The 16275-nt window shown below is 39.1% G+C and overlaps 1 protein-coding gene and 1 long non-coding RNA gene across 4 annotated transcripts in view; one reads left to right on the top strand and one right to left on the bottom strand.

Annotated features, from left to right (window-relative positions):
- LOC307187935 overlaps positions 1 to 5912 on the bottom strand; it is a 72957-nt gene extending 67045 nt beyond the window's left edge. The window contains exon 1 of the long non-coding RNA XR_013828761.1: positions 5596 to 5912. This is a non-coding gene — a long non-coding RNA (uncharacterized lncRNA). The remainder of the gene's footprint in view (positions 1 to 5595) is intronic.
- Positions 5913 to 5934: 22 nt separating this feature from the next.
- ZNHIT6 (zinc finger HIT-type containing 6) overlaps positions 5935 to 16275 on the top strand; it is a 58080-nt gene continuing 47739 nt past the window's right edge. For all 3 annotated transcript variants that reach the window (XM_079924124.1, XM_079924123.1, XM_079924125.1), the window contains exons 1-5: positions 5935 to 6782; positions 7927 to 7992; positions 8080 to 8186; positions 8272 to 8357; positions 16063 to 16166. In XM_079924124.1, the coding sequence (XP_079780250.1) occupies positions 6112 to 6782; positions 7927 to 7992; positions 8080 to 8186; positions 8272 to 8357; positions 16063 to 16166 (1034 nt within the window). In that variant the 5' untranslated portion in view covers positions 5935 to 6111. The remainder of the gene's footprint in view (positions 6783 to 7926; positions 7993 to 8079; positions 8187 to 8271; positions 8358 to 16062; positions 16167 to 16275) is intronic.

The raw sequence follows: 16275 nt of genomic DNA, 5'->3' as shown, positions 1-16275 counted from the left end.
CTGAAACAAAGGTTATTCTCTGTTCTGACGAGAAAGGGCAAGGACCCAAGGTTCAACTTTTGACCTCCGAGGTCCAAGCCCTGTCTAAAAGGAAGGGGTCCCTTCGCGGTCTGGTTACCCTGCCCAGGAGCCTTCGTCCAGTACCCAGTCTGGGTCCTCCCACCAGTGCCCAGATGCAGCTGGGGAGGCAGATCTCAGTTGGTGGCGCCCTCAGGGCCAAGTCCCAGACCCTGCCCAGCCATCACCAGTGAGGGAGCAAAGTGCCCAGAACTCAACTGGCCCTCAGGCTCCTCAGGCCACCCAAATGGGTGCCGGATTTCCCGGACTGCGACCCATGGTCACACCTGCCACCGTTAGGTCGCAGAGGTGGGGATGGGGGAGAGGGTCGCTGCTGCTTCAAGGCCTGGGTCCGGCCAGTGGGTGGCTGTGGTGAGGGCTCTGGAGCCCTGCAGGACACAGCACTCAGCCTGTCCCCAGCTCCCCAGCTCACCCGCCGGCCCAAGGCCAGGGAGCCTGGAGGGCCCCGAGGAGAAGGCCAAGATCCGCCTCTCACGGCACTCTCTGCCCCGAGGAACACTGCATGAAGACTGTTGGCAGAGTGGGACCTCTAACCCGCCAAGCGCTAACGGTCGTGGGCTAATAGCTGTGCGCTCGCCCCGCCGCTATTACATAACACAAAAGAAGACTCACAGATATAGAGAACAAGCTACTGGTAGCCACTTGGGTTGGCGGGGGCAGGAGGGGCAATATAAGAGTTGGGGAGTGCGAAGTACAAACAGGCTCAAGGATGTATTGTACCAACACAGGGAATACAGCCAATGCTGTGTAATAACTAAATGGAAAATAACCTTGTAAAATTGTATTACATTTTTAAAATTTTTTAAACTTAAAAAGTAAAAGATAACATAAGAAAAAATAGGCAAAAGATCTGAATAAACATTTCACTAATAAACATTTCACATACAAATGACCAGTAAGCACATGAAAAGATACTCAACATCATTACTAGTTATTAAGAAAATGCAAATTAAATTCACAATGAGATACCACTATATACCCATAATCAAAAAGACTGACCATACCAAATTTGGGCAAGAAATGTAGAGAAACTGGAACCCTAATACTTTGCCAGTGGGAATGTAAAATGGAATAGCTATTTTGGGAAACAGTTTGACTATTCCTTAAAAAATTAAACATAAACTTTCTACATGGCCCAGAAATTCTACATAAAAATTAAAACATAAAAAAAATTAAAATTAAACATAAACTTAAATTTAAAAATTTACATAAAAATTAAAAAAAATTAAACATAAACTTTCTACATGGCCCAGAAATTCCACTCCCAAGTACCTATCTACTCAAGGGAAATGAATATATATGTATACACAAAGACTTATATGTGAATGTGGAAGCAGAATTATTCATAATACCAAACCTGGAAGCAACCCAAATGTCCATCAGCTAGTAAAGGAATGAACAAAATGTGATATATCTATACAATGGAATATTATGCAGAAATAAAAAGGGAACAAACTACCAATACATGCTACAACATGGGTAAGCTTCAAAAACTTTATGCTAAATGAAAGAAGCCAAACTCAAAAGACCACATATTGTATGATTTCATATGACACTTCCAAGAAAGGCAAATCTATACAGAAAGAAAACAGATCAATGGTTGCCTGGGAACAGAGATTGACTGCAAATGGAAACAATGGAATTTGGGGCGAAGATGGAAATGTTCTAAAACTGGACAGTTGTGATGGTTGCACAACTCCATAAATTTAAAGTTAGGTAGGTTTATAATAGGTGTATCTTTTTAATAGGTGTATTTTTATGTGAATTATACCTCAAGGAAGCTGTTACAAATAACACACAATAAAACAACACTATGTATTTCACAAAGACGTGTTTACATAAGGAACCATATCAAATGCATGAGAGTGAGGGGGAGGGTAATGAGAGTGGAGATGGACAAATGACGAAAACATTAAAGAAAGGATTGTTGCACATGGTGAGAATGTGCCGAGAACTGGGTAATGTGATTATCTCAGCTTTGTCCTCCACAGTCTGAAAGAGAAAACAAGCTGTTACCAGTGAAGCTTTCAAAATTACTAGTAGAATGAGGAAAATAATACTTATAATTACAAAATGCTTTACTGTTTAAAAGCTCACATACATTTTCTCATTTAATTTCTCAAAACAGCTCTGTTAAATAGGTATAACTATCTCCATTTTACAGATGAAGAAACCAAATTAGATGTGGCGTGGTCACACAACTAGTGGCTACTAATAGCTAGTAGCACGTCGCTTGGAGACTTAAACCCAGTACTTTTCCCATTGTCATCAGAGAACACTGCCCAGATCAAACTGGTCTTCCTTGACAACTCCACAATCATGTTTACACTAAGAGATCCTACCCCCTTTACTTTGCTTATCCAATCAGACTCTTCCCCAGACATTTGGAATTAGACAATAGTGAGTCTCCATGACTACACGCACTGAGGATATATAAACCCGGGGGTTGTGGAGTGGCTGTATTTCTTAACAAGGTACATGGAAAAGAGAGACAACTGGCCTTAAAGAAAGAAGAACGAAGCTGATTCAGTGACAAAAGGCCCTGTGGCCACCGAGGCAAACACACATTCACACTGTGGTAGCCATGGAGAGGTGCCACCAAGATCCCCCTTCGAAGAGCTTGATACGCAGCCACAAGAAGTGCAGTCATCAGCCTCCAGCTGTCAGCTCCAGCTGCAGAGAAGCCTACTGCCCAAGATCACGCCCTTTCTGGGGCAGCCTGCATCAGGTGACTGAGTGGGGTCAGATATAAAGCATGGAGCAGTTCCGCCTGATGCAGGACACTCGAAAGAAAACGCTTTCTCCAGAGCTACCCGGCAAGTTGGCCAAGGATTTGTCAGACCTGCATCACATCTTAAATTCTCTCTTTGACCTATCCTGCTTCCTCCTCCTTCCTTTCACAGGCATTGAACCCTAATAACTCCTATCAGCATCTGTTTCTCAGTAACCCAACATGCAACCCATCACAACACATGCCCACAAGATAAAATTCAGGCTTCCAGGCTTTCTGGTTCCTGCCTCTTGTGTGGGCCCAGCTGCACTTCCACTTTCCAGCCTTTATTTTAACCAGGCTCAGGTGCGAACAAAGGCTTTGACCAGATCATTAATTTTCTGTTGGAGTACTGCCATTAGTAGCCACGTAATCTTGAGCAAATCATTTTATTTCTCTGGGTCTTCACTTTCTTACCTGTCCATTAAGTGATCAGGAAAGGCCCTCCTAATCTTTACCCTACAGTCAACCAGACAGCTGATTACACACTGCCTGCTGAGCCACCAAAATGGTTTTAACCGTCCGTAACATACACTCTCTCATGGTATTTCAGTCTTAGCTTAGATGCTTTCCTAGAAAGTATCCCCAGCTTTCTAGCTGTTAAATTGAACTTAACTATGATTTCGGCAAAGGGCCAGCTCCCAAAGTGAGTAGGAGAGCTGCACCATGGATGCCTGGTGCAGGGCTGGGAGACAGAGATGATAGAGGATAGCATGAAGGTTCAATCCTATACTGCAGGAGCTGGGCTTGTCCCTCTACTCCATTGAGGTAGAAAAGGGAGGGAAAGGGGTTTGAGGAACTGGATAGGAATTCAACGATAGCCCCACAAATAACTCCATCCCCCCGTCCCTGCCATGTCTGTCCCTGCAGGCAATACCCTTGCTCTATACTCCAAAAACCCAAAGTTCTCTCCGGCAGGACCACTCAAGTTCCCTTTTTCCTTCAAAACTGCCATTTAACAACATCACCACAACCTCTGATACCGCCATCAAAACTACAGTCCTAAAGTGTTGATTGTTTAACTTAGTTAAGTGACTAGCTGTGATACTCTCAAGAATCCTTACTGGTTTAACGATATTCCCTCCAGTGAGTGTGAAAAAAACACACAGATTACAAGAACAAATGTAGGAAAATGACAAATATCCAAAATACCCCAAAGCGTTTTTGCTTCTGGTGTCTGATTTGTAGTTTCACAACTTTTCTGTGATTTTAAATAGACATCCGTTATTCTCATGGGAATAAACACTTCCTCTTGTTCTCATGCCCCAAATGTTGTCCTTAGCAAAGCCACATGGATTCTTTCTGTCATTTAGCCCCTATTCCTAGTATAAACATGTAATCTGGCCTGCAAATCTGAGACAGGTGGAACCTGGGACCCTTTGCTGCAGTGCTTGCACCTGGACAAACAGTAACAGAATACAAAGAAACTATAAGGGACTAAAAATAACTGTGTGCAGGTGCAGGTGGGGCAAATTAAAAACAACAAGATACAAAAAGACCAAAAACCCAACTGCCACTTCTCAGGAGTCTGCAGCAAAAGCAGGGTACTGCACTTGCACCCTGCACACAGCACCACCAAGGAGATAGGCAGACCACCTAAGCCACCCCTCAGGTGGACCCCTGACCCACCCCTATCCTCACCGCATGTAAAGGAACCAGCTCCCTCCTGCCCCACCCCCACCCCAAGGGCCAACAAAGGCACCTGTTATTTGTTTTCGCTCCCTTGTGCTGCAGCACTAGTCCCAATAAACTCTTGCCTGATTTTCTTATCTGGTCTCTATCAATTTCTATTGATTAAGGAATCCAAGAATCCTGGTCGGTAACAGGGTTACCAGTCAGGCTCTTTTTGACTCCATGGGTAGCTGGCACCTCTAAGTATACTGACAAAACACTGTCCATATGACTCCTTTGCAAGCCTCTTCCTCATAACCCATAAAAAAATTTTACGAAACTTTCCCAACTTACTTCAATGCTCCTTCCAGCGCTACAGTATCAGTGGAGCCCCAACTAAGGTTTCAAAATTTCCTCATTCTGCTCACCCATCAAAATTCCCATTCCCTGATGAACATGTGAATGAGTGATAACAGTTAAATGCCCTGCAAACCATAACAGGATTTGAGGGATTGGCACAAAGCAGCCCACAGCTAAAAATCCATTTCTTTGAAGTCTCCTTATGCAGAGAGAAAAATAGGAATCTCACAGACATTATGTAAAGATTAGGTGAAAATGCCTAATGCTCAGTATGTAATATTAATTTTCAAAAGTAACTGAAACGGATGCCAGGCTAGTTTTTGTTTTCTGTGTTTTGGGTTTTTTTAAGATGTTCTAGTCCTGGGGGTTGAATTTTTGGCCCAGTCTTTAAATATGTGAAATATATATATATATATATATACATATATACATATATAATCCTTGACTGTTGTATCTCTGCATTTATTTGGTTCTTTAACATCTCTCTCTCTCTCTCTCTTTCTCTCCCTCTCTCTCTCTCTCTCTCTCTCTCTCTCTATATATATATTCTCTCTCTTAGAGAGAATCCTGTAAGATGCTGTAAATGGGGAACTGGCTGATGCCGGCTGTTACGGACAAAGAAGTGAAAGAATTAAAGTTAATGCCCTCTTTCCTACCTGAAACCTATCAGGATTCCCAGTAATAATAGCGACCATATGTTGAGTTTCATCACTGCTAGCTTATTTCCATGCATGATTACACTTAATCATCAAAATAAACCAAAAGATTTGTAATACCATCGTCTCTGGAGTACTGCTGAAGAAACTGAAGCGTGGAGAGGCGTAATATCAGGTGTTTCTTCCATTTTCATGCAAGTTCAGAACAGATTAGGGTGGCCTTCCAATTACAAAGCTGTGAGGGTCCCGCTTCTCCGCCCCCCGGCGCGGAGACGCTCTCTTTAAGCGGAAGCGTGTGGCCACGTGCATAGGGCGCGGCCTCCCCAAGGGAAGGGTGTGGCGAAACCCCGCCCCGAAGGCGGGATGACAGTGGGCGTAGCCTCACGCGGATCCCGTAGGATCTGTGCCGGACTGCAGCAAGCCGTAAAGAGCTCCACGAGTCGTGAAGCGGCAATGTGCGGAAGCGTTGCTTTACGACTGTTTGGACAGACGCGCCGGTTCGGCGTTTTCTGCTTGCTGCTTCTCTGATCCACACGTGGGCCGCTGTCGGTGTTGTAGCCAGAAGTTCATTCCTATTGGCGTGGACCAGCCATATTGAAGGACAGAGTGGCAACGGAGGTCAAGGATCTTGAGCTGATGGATTTTGCTGCTGAAAATGAGGAGACGTCGGGAGGAGGTCTCCAGAGTGGAGCTGAAGGGGCGCGGCTAAGTCTCGAGTCAGATGGAGAGAGAGCCAGGGGCACAGTAGGGACCGAGGAGGCCGGCAGTGGAGAGGCGGGGAATGGACCGACCGGAATGGGGAAGACAGGGGAAGGGGAAGAAGGAAATGGACCAAGGGCAGAGGAGATGCGAGTGGACCTAGCAGTTGTGAAGCAAGAAGTAATGGACTGGTCAGAAATGGAAGAAGGTATGCGGAATGACCAGTGGGTAAAGCAGGAGGTGGAGGATGGGCCTGAGGTGAAAGAGGAAAAACCAGGCACGTTGGAGGTGAAGCAGGAGACGGATAGTAGTTTGATGCTAAAAGAAGAGAAAGTGGAAGAACCAGAGCTAAAGGAAGAGAAAGTGAAGGTGAAGGAAGAAGTGATAGACTGGCTGGAAGTGAAGGAAGAGAAGAAAGATAGCTTGAAGATTAAAGGGGAGGAGATGTTTCTTGATCAGAACGTAAAGAAGGAGGAAATAATGGATGAAGTGTGTGTAAAAGAAGAGAAGTATTTCCCTAAAGAAGAAGTGATGGATGATACAAAGGTGAAAGAAGAGCCTCAGATAAATCCCCCAGTGGGCTCCAAGCGGAAACTGGCCATGTCAAGGTAGGGCAAGATTTCCATTGGGGGAATAAAGCTGTGGAATTCTCTGTTGTCTAGACTGAAAGAAATTACACTACCAGAAGGGTGTGGAATAATGATAAGTAAGTGCCAGTTTGGGTCACTGGAGCCTGAATGATGGGGGGGAGGGCGATTGGGAAGGGAGGGTTTTGTCAGATGACAATAAATTCAGTGAAAATATGTGAGGTTGGTACTAGTGTCCAGTGGCCAAGTTAGGAAGTGAAAATTCTTGGGGCCAGAAAGCCCTTGTACCAGAATCTGGGTTGACTTAATATGCTCTTGGCTCAGTATTCTTTTGAGAGAGGATAGGTGTGAGGAAAAGTCTAATAAAACCAACAAGGATAAAGTGGAGTAAGTTAAAATTAGACAAAATACACTTGAACTCACCCAACTGTCTAGTTTCTCTATGGGTACTATGAACATTTATTGCTTTTGATTTAATTTCCTTATAGTGTGATAATGAGGCAGCATAGGAGATAAGAGTAGTCAGTTTCTTGGGATTATCACTGTCTCGAACACATTAAAACAGAAGTAGCTGTAGTTTGATTGTCAGTATCCCAAGATCCTAAAAGAACAGTTGAAGACAGATGCTGGATAATAGCATTTCTAGATTATTTTGACGCCCATTCTAGGTTGGGTGAGGAGTTGAGAAAGAAAGATTCAACTGCTACTCTCTAAATTTGCCTGGGTGTTATATCTTTTTCTGGTGTGTCTGCCTTTGAGATAAATAAACATAGCTCATGGATTGGACTTCTGGGTATGTGCACGCACACGATTGTTAACAGTGTCAATAGTTAAAAGTTAAAATATCGAATGATCTCATTCTCAGATTATAGTAGGAAAGGAAGTCAAAGTGAGATGATTTTTTTTAATTTAATACGTGTTTTCTTGAATTACATATCAGTAACAACATTGTAAATGTAGTTGTCATTTCCTAGAGGAGAATTTTCTAATGATGTTTGACAGTTATCAAGTATTTCATAAGAGTTACTTGCATCTACTTTATTCACTATGATTACATGTCTGTAAATTGATTGTGATGAGTAATTGACTCAGCATTAAAAGTTTATAAATAAACATGTAAAATTAATATTTGATAACTTATCAAGTTTCATGTGGGCTTTTGTAGATGTGAAACTTGTGGTACAGAAGAAGCAAAGTACAGATGTCCACGTTGTATGCGCTATTCCTGCAGGTATGTATGTCATTTCCTACCCTGTTATCTCTGCCTGTATCCTTTTTACCTCAAAGTGTAAAAGTACCTCCTCTTTTGTCTCTTCAGTTTGCCCTGTGTAAAGAAACACAAAGCAGAACTGACATGTAATGGAGTTCGAGATAAAACTGCATATGTTTCAATGCAACAGTTTTCTGAAATGAATCTCCTAAGTGGTAAGCCATCTTCTGCATAGCCAATTGATGCTTCCTGGCCATTGGCATATATCATTTGTTTATTTTTCTATTTCGATATTTGTAGATTATCGATTTTTGGAAGATGTGGCAAGAACAGCAGACCATATTTCTAGAGATGCTTTCTTAAAAAGACCAATAAGCAATAAACATGTAAGTATTTCTTCTACTCCCTTCCAGTTAGAATTTCTTCTAATGAATTAGATTCTTTTTTTTTTTTCACTCATCAAATATATTAAGTTACTAGGGATACAGCAGTGACCAAAACAAAGTCCTTCTCCTCATGGAGTTTGTATTGTAGCAGGAGAGACAGGAGATGAGTAGAGGAACAAATATAATTTCAGGTAACGTTAAGTGCATCTGGAAGATAGGACACAGGAAATTAAAGAAAATGAAAATGGTGTTTGTTTGCTGGGGGAGGAGGGTGTTATAAGGGTACTATTTTCCATACAGTAGTCAGGAAAGGCTTCTCTGAAAGATGACATTTAAGCAGCAGTCTGAATGATGAGAAAGAGGCAGTCATGTGAAGGTTTGGAAAAAGACTTTCCAGGTAGAGACAAAAGTAAAGAATGAGTCAGGGGCTTCCCTGGTGGCGCAGTGGTTGGGAGTCCGCCTGCCGATGCAGGGGACACGGGTTCGTGCCCCGGTCCTGGAGGATCCCACGTGCCGTGGAGCGGCTGGGCCCGTGACCATGGCCGCTGGGCCTGCGGGTCCAGAGCCTGTGCTCCGCGACGGCAGAGGCCACAGCAGTGAGAGGCCTGCGTACCGCAAAAAAAGGAGAAAGTCAGGGATGAAGTTAGGGTGTTTGAGGAGTTAAAAGAGGGGCAAGGTGACAAGCGTAGTTGAGTGAGGAGCATGTAGAATGTGAGGTTAAAGAAACTAGTGAGGGCTCCTAATGTATTCGAAGTAAAAATGGAAGCCATGGGTGGACATTGAGCCTGTTTGCTTTTTGAAAGATCACTCTTGCTGCTCTCTGGAAAGTGGACTTGAGTAGGCAAGAGTGGAAGATTGGAAGCTGAGAGACCAGTTATAAGGCTGCTGTTGTGGTTCTAGTCAGAGAGGATGCTGTTAGAATTATTGGGAAGTGATTACACTTCCCAATTCCTTCAAAATTCCCAATTGAATTTTGAAGGAAGAGCTAACAGGACTTGTTTTAATATACTTAATTTTCATACTTTTCATACTTTCATCCCTTTTTCATTCCTTATGCACTATGCAAAATTAAAAACTTACATATTTGAAGTATTTTGCAACAGCCATTGTTCTAAAATAATATTATTAAATCACATCATGGAATTATGTTCATTTTTCAATACCATTTTGGTATTGGAGTTGCAGAATTTTAGTACCTTTTAAACAATTTATTTTATTGGTGTTTTTGGTACAGACATGACATTACCCACATCTGAAAGAAAAATTACCATGCACCAAGTCTTTTTTTCCCCTCAAGCTTAATTAGACATAATTAAATTCTACTTAAAAGATAAATTACTTTTTAAAATGTTTTTTGTGAAATATGACATGCATATAAAAAAGCATAAAATAGAAATACACCTTTTTTTTTTTTTTTTTTGGTTACGTTGGATCTTCATTGCTGCACGTGGGCTTTCTCTAGTTGCGGCGAGCAGGGGCTAATCTTCATTGCGGTGCATGGGCTTCTCATTGTGGTGGCATCTCTTGTTGCGGAGCACAGGCTCTAGGCGCATGGGCTTCGGTAGTTGTGGTGCACGGGCTCAGTAGTTGTGGCTCACGGGCTCTAGAGAGCAAGTTCAGTAGTTGTGGCGCACAGGCTTAATTGCTCCGCAGCATGTGGGATCTTCCCAGACCAGGGCTCGAACCTGTGTCCCCTGCATTGGCAGGTGGATTCTTAACCACTGCGCCACCAGGGAGGTCCAGAAATATACAATTTAATGAATAATTATGCAGTAAACATCCATGTAACTACCACCTAGGTCAAAAATAGAACATTACCACCTTCTCAAAAGTTCCTGCCACCAGCTTATGCCCTTTCCTGAACCATTCTTATTTCTGGATTTTCTGTAATAAATGGACTCTGGGTTTTCTAAATTTTAGAAACAGTGAACACTTCTGTTTAGGAATTGTGGTTTGCTTATACATATGTTTTTCTGGGGTTTATACCTAGAAGCTGAATTGCTTTGTTGTGGCATATGCATATCTTCAATTTGACTATACGTTACCAAAACATTTTCCAAAGTGGTGATACCAGTTTATACTCACAGTAGTGTTTAAGTGTACCTGTTGTCGCATCCTCTCCAATACTTGACTTGGTCAGAGTTTCTGAGTTTTTGTCAATTTGATGGCTGTGTTATTTTATTATGATTTTTAATTTGTAGTCTGATTCTTAAAGAGATTGAGCACCTTTCAAATATTTTATTGGCCAATTGGATATTCTTCTTTGTGGTATGCCTGTTAAGTCTTTTGTTCATCTTTTCATTCGTCAGTTGTTTTTTCTTACTGGTTTGTAGTAATTCTTTGTATTTTTAGATGCTAGTTGTTAGTTGGTTGTATGTGTTGTAAATTCCTTCTTTCATTCTGTGGCTTGTCTTTTTACTCTCTTTAGTGTTTTATGGTAAACAGATGTTCCTAATTTTCATGTAGTAAAAATTGTTGTATGTTTCCTTTATAGTTAATAGTTTTATGAGTTTATAAAGAAATCCTTCCCTAGCTTGTTATGAAGCTATTCTCCTGTAACTTCTCTAAAAGCTTTACAGTGTTGCATCTCCCATTTATGTCTGTAAACATGGAATTGATTTTTGTCTAGCATGTCAAGTGGAGGTCCTATGTAATTTTCCACATGGATAATCTACTTTTTCTAGCATCATTTATTGAAAAAATTCATCCTTTCCCTACTGCACTGCAGGACCATCTTTGTCATATATCAAGCATCCATATATGCTTGGGTCAGTTTCTGGCCTGTCTGTTCATTCTGGTGGTCCTCTTATCTATCCACACCAATGCTCAATACTCTAAACTATTGTAGTCTTTTACTGAAACTCACTGAAAAAGTAAGTCCTCCCACTTCATTCATTTTTTAGAATATAGCCATTTTTCTAGAATATTTTCTGGAGTATTTTCTAAAATATGGCTGTGGCTCTTTGTAATTTTATACAAATATGAAAAATCAGCCTATTGATTGTACAGTCCTACCTTCCCCACCTGGGAATTTTGATTGGGGTTGCATTTATTTTGTAGAGTTACTTGAGTGATTGGATTTTACAGCATTGAATGTTTAAATCCTTGACTGTTGTATCTCTGCATTTATTTGGTTCTTTAACATCTCTACAACTTTCTCAGTGAAGGTCTTGTATATTTCTTATTAGATTTATTCTTGGGCACTTTATTTTTTCATACTATTTTAAGTAGTGTTTTCTTTTTAATGTTTTATTATCTCTTTGCTGGTATTTAGGAATGAGATATTTTTGTTGTCTATTTTATAGTAGTAACCATATTAAAGTCTGTCCCAATACCTTATCTATAGATTCTTTGAGATTTTCTCTATAAACAGTTCATCACAATTTGTTTCTATCCTTCTGTCCTTGTTCTTTTATCTCTTTTTCTTGCCTTATTAGGTATAGCTAGGACTTCCAAGAATGTCAAATAGTGCTGATGATAGTAGATATTTATGTTGTAAGTAGAAGTGCATCCCTAGGTTTGATGATTTGCTGAAAGGATTCACAGGATGCAACATACAGTTGTACTCATGGCTAAAATTTATTACAGTGAAAGGATACAGAGCAAAATTAGCAAAAGGAAAAAGTATATGGGGCAAAGTCTGTAGGAATCCAGCCACAAGCTTCCCAAAGTCCTCTTCTATTGGAGTCACATCGTACGCAGTTAATTCCTCGGGCAATGGGTTATGATAATTAATGTTTGAAGTTATTGTCTACCAGGGAAACTCACTGCCCAAGGTTTTTACTGGGGGCTTATCGTAGAAACACCCTCGCCCTAGCACTTGCCAAATTCCATACTCCCAGAAGGGAAGCAGATAAAACCACATTTTTGTGCAATTTCAGCACAGTGAACCACTCTTATCATTTTAGGAAAAGTTTTATGTCAGTGTAGGGTCCATTTACCAGTCAGTCAAGTTCCCAGACACCAGCCAAGAGCCAGTCTTGCCAACAGAACTTTCTAAGGATAACAGTCTCGGGCCTGGTATATTAACTGTTCTGTACATCTTTGTTTCATAACTCCTGATCATAGAGGGAAAAGTTTCAAGATTTCACCATGATGTTTGCTTTTAAATTTTTTGTAGATACAGTTTGATATTTAGATTAAAGAAGTTCTGTTCCTAGTTTGCTAACAGATGTTAACATGAATGGTGTATATATTTTATCAAATGCTTTTTCTGTATTTGATTATTTCTTCTTTTAATATATAATATTCTAGTATGAATAATAATCCTTTAATCAATTTTCTATTGTAAGTTAAACTTGCATGGTATATTATTATCATACCCTGCTTTTTGTACTTTGCAGAATTCAGTTGTATTATGTATATGTACACATTATCCATTCATTCATTTTTGCATTTCTGTCCATGAGTGAAATGACTTCTGATTTTCCTTTTTGGTATTTTTAGGTTTCTATATCATTGTGATTTTAGTTTCATAAAATTATTTGGGAATGCTCCCATTTTGGTCCTGGATACATTAACTAACATTGGGATTATTTCTTCCATGGGAGTTTGGTAAAATTTATTAATGGGCTTCTGAAGTTTATTCTTTACTGTTTATTGGACTATTTAGGTTTTCTCTGTCTTTTTGAGTCATTGTTAGTAGACTACATTTTTCTAAGAATTTTTCCATTTTACCTAAATTTTCAAATACATTGGCATAAAGTTCTTCATATTTTCTTTTACATGTCTGTAGAAGTTGTATTATCATTTGTGATAATCCTTATTTGTGTCCTCTTCTTTTCTAGATCAGTTGCTATTGTGGATTCCTTTTCTATTTTGTTAATGTGTCCTCTTGACTTTTGTTATATCCTTTTATATTTTTAGCTTAATTGCATTGTGGTCAGAGAACATATTTTTTCTGAGTTCATTCTTTTAAAATACATTAAGACTTGTGTTTATGGCCCAGCATGTGGTCAGATTTTGTAATGTTCTCTGTTTGCTTGGGAAAGAAAAATTATTCTGCATTTGCTAAATCTAGTATTCTAAATATATTCCTTTTAGGTCAGATTTGTTAATTATGTTGTTCAAATTATTTATAGTGCTACTGGGGTTTTTTTTGTTTTTTGTCTGTTTTTCTATCAGTTACTGAGAGAGGTGTGTTAACATTTCCCAATAGATAAAATCAAAAGGATTTGTATGTTTCTCCTTGTGGTTCAGTTAGCTTTGCTTCATATGCTTTAAGGCTAAATTATTAGATGCATACTTCAGGAAATTCTTGGTGTATTTAACCTCTGGCATTATGATGTGACCCTTTTTGTCTCAAGCTTTTTGTGTACTTTATCTGGTATTGAACTATTTCAGTCCTTTGGTTGGTATTTGCATGGTGTATTTTGTCCCTACTTTTACTTTAGGCCTTTTTGTATCTTTATGTTCTGGATGTACCTTTTCAAAGTACCATATAATTGGGTTCCAGCTTTTCTCCATTCTGACAATCTGGAACTTTTAACTGAATCATCAAATTCATTTACTTTTTAATAAAATTACCTATATATTTGACTTTAAATGTGTCACCTTACTTGTACTATTTGTCCACTTGCTTTGTTTTGTTTTGTTCTTTTTCTTCTTGTCTTTTGGACTAATTGAGTAATTTCTTATCATTTGAATTTTTATCAGTTTAGAACTTATACATCCTTTTTCTATCCTTTCATTGGTTAGGCTAGACATTGCATGCATACTTCATTTATCAGTATCTAAAGTTAATCAGTACCTTAAGCCAGTACTTAAACAATGCAATGACCTTAGAACAGGAGTTGGCAAACTTCTTCTGTAAAGAGTCAGATAGTAAACCTTTTTTTCAAACCTTATGGTTTCTGTCACAACTACTCAACTCTGCCACTGTAGCAAAAAAGCAGCCATGAATAATACATAAACAAATGCACAGGGCTGTATTCCAACAAAATTTGTTTATAAAAATAGGCAGCAGGCAGGATTTGGCCCTAGTTTGCCAGCAGTTACCTTAGAACACTTAAATTCCGTTTAACACTCTACTGACTTTTCGTATTGTTTTCAGGTATTTAAATTGTCTTTTTTGTTTCAGTCTCCATACAATAATTACTGTTTTATCCAGTCAGTGTTTGTTTTGGTTTATCTTCATATTTCCCACTTTCTTTGCTCTTTATTTTTTCTGCCATCATCTTAGACTTTCTGTCTGAGAGATCACTTTCTACCTCAAGTAGATCTTTTAGAATGTCCTTTAGAGAGAGTTTGCTGGTTGCCACCTCTTAGATTACTCTATTGGCATTTAAATCACTCTTAAATGATTTTTGTCTATAGAATTCTGGGTTCAGAATTACTCTTCCATTGTCTATGGCTTCCATTTTTATTGTTGTAAAGTCATTTGTCATTTTTAACTGCCTTTGAAATATATTTTCTCTGAATACATTCTTTTTATTGTTGGTCTTCTGCATTTTTTACTATACTGTGAAAATGCACCTTTCTTTTTATTTATCTTACTTGAGAATTATTAGATTTATTGAATCAGTGGAGTGTCTTTCATCAATTATGGGAATTATCAGCTCATTTCTATTAAAATATTACTTGTGCTTTATTCATTCTCTCTTCTTCTAAAACTACCATTAAATGTGGCTTAGGCCTTCTCCCTATATCACACTTACCCCTTAACCTCTCCTGATTTTGTCATCTTTTTTATCTCTAATGCAAAATTTTAGTTTGGCTTATTTAAAAATCTGCTGAGTCACTTTTTATAGTTTCTCTTCACTGCACATATTTTCAGGCTTTCTTTTATTCCTTTAAATTTTGCAGAGCAGTTCTGTAATCTGTGTATGATTTTTTTAGTGTCTGAATATATAGGGAGCTCTCTCAGCTACATCTTTTTTCTCTTTTGGTTCCAGTACACTGAGCCTTGTTTTCTTATATTGTTTATACTTTTTTGTTTTTTGTTGAGTACTGCTTTTTTTTTTTCCTTTAAATATTATTTGTGGGAATTTTTTGAAAGTTAGAAGAAACAGACCTTCCTTTATTCTACCAGGTACCTAAGAACATTGCAGATCTGGACTATCGTAAACCAAGTTGAAGGTTTAAGACTGTGTTAACCAAACAAGCAAGGCAAATCATTTCATGGGCTAGCATGGGCTCAACGAACCTACATGATCCATGGAGAACACATGTCAGAGCTAGAATTCTCATATCCCATTTTGTACATCCTACGTCAGTGGCTACTTTAAGTTAAGCCTTGTACTAGGCAGTGCCAAAGTTCCTCCCTGAATGAAGCTACCTGACTAGTAATAGAAACAGGCATATATATATATATAGCTAACTATGGTATGAAACCATCAGTAAAAAAAAGAAAGAACTGTATGGGTAATCCCTGTGATTGCTAAAACCTGTATTTTTTAAATCCCCATAAAATTCTTCTTTTGGCTTATAGAGTATATGGTTAAAATCACAGGCTCTGGAATTAGACAGACCTGGATTTGAATGTAGGCTTTACATCTCAGAAATAGCTGAAATAGCAGAAATGGGAGTAATAATAGTACCTGCCTCATAGTATTGTGAGGATTAAATGAGACATTGCTGTTTAGGGCAGTTTGTGAAACATAAGTACTCAATAAATCTTATCTATTACGTTTTGAACATTGTTTTACGTGCTTTTGGAATTTAAGGCATTTTAATATTAATTTGCCTATTTGTTTCTGGTTGTTAGATGTACTTTATGAAAAATCGTGCTCGAAAGCAAGCTATTAACTTAAAACTTCTACCCAATGGATTCACCAAAAGGAAAGAAAATTCAACATTTTTTGATAAGAAGTAAGTGTCTGACTTCTTTCTTAGTATATCAGATGTTCTGATTTGATTAGGAACATCTTTTAAGGTTTGGTTTACTATAGAACATTGCTACTCAAAGTGTGGTCTGTGA

This window comes from Stenella coeruleoalba (assembly GCF_951394435.1).
Source record: "Stenella coeruleoalba genome assembly, chromosome: 1".
Taxonomy (NCBI): Eukaryota; Metazoa; Chordata; class Mammalia; order Artiodactyla; family Delphinidae; genus Stenella; species Stenella coeruleoalba.
Note: the sequence above shows the minus strand (reverse complement) of the source record. Positions and strands in the feature narration are given on the sequence as shown.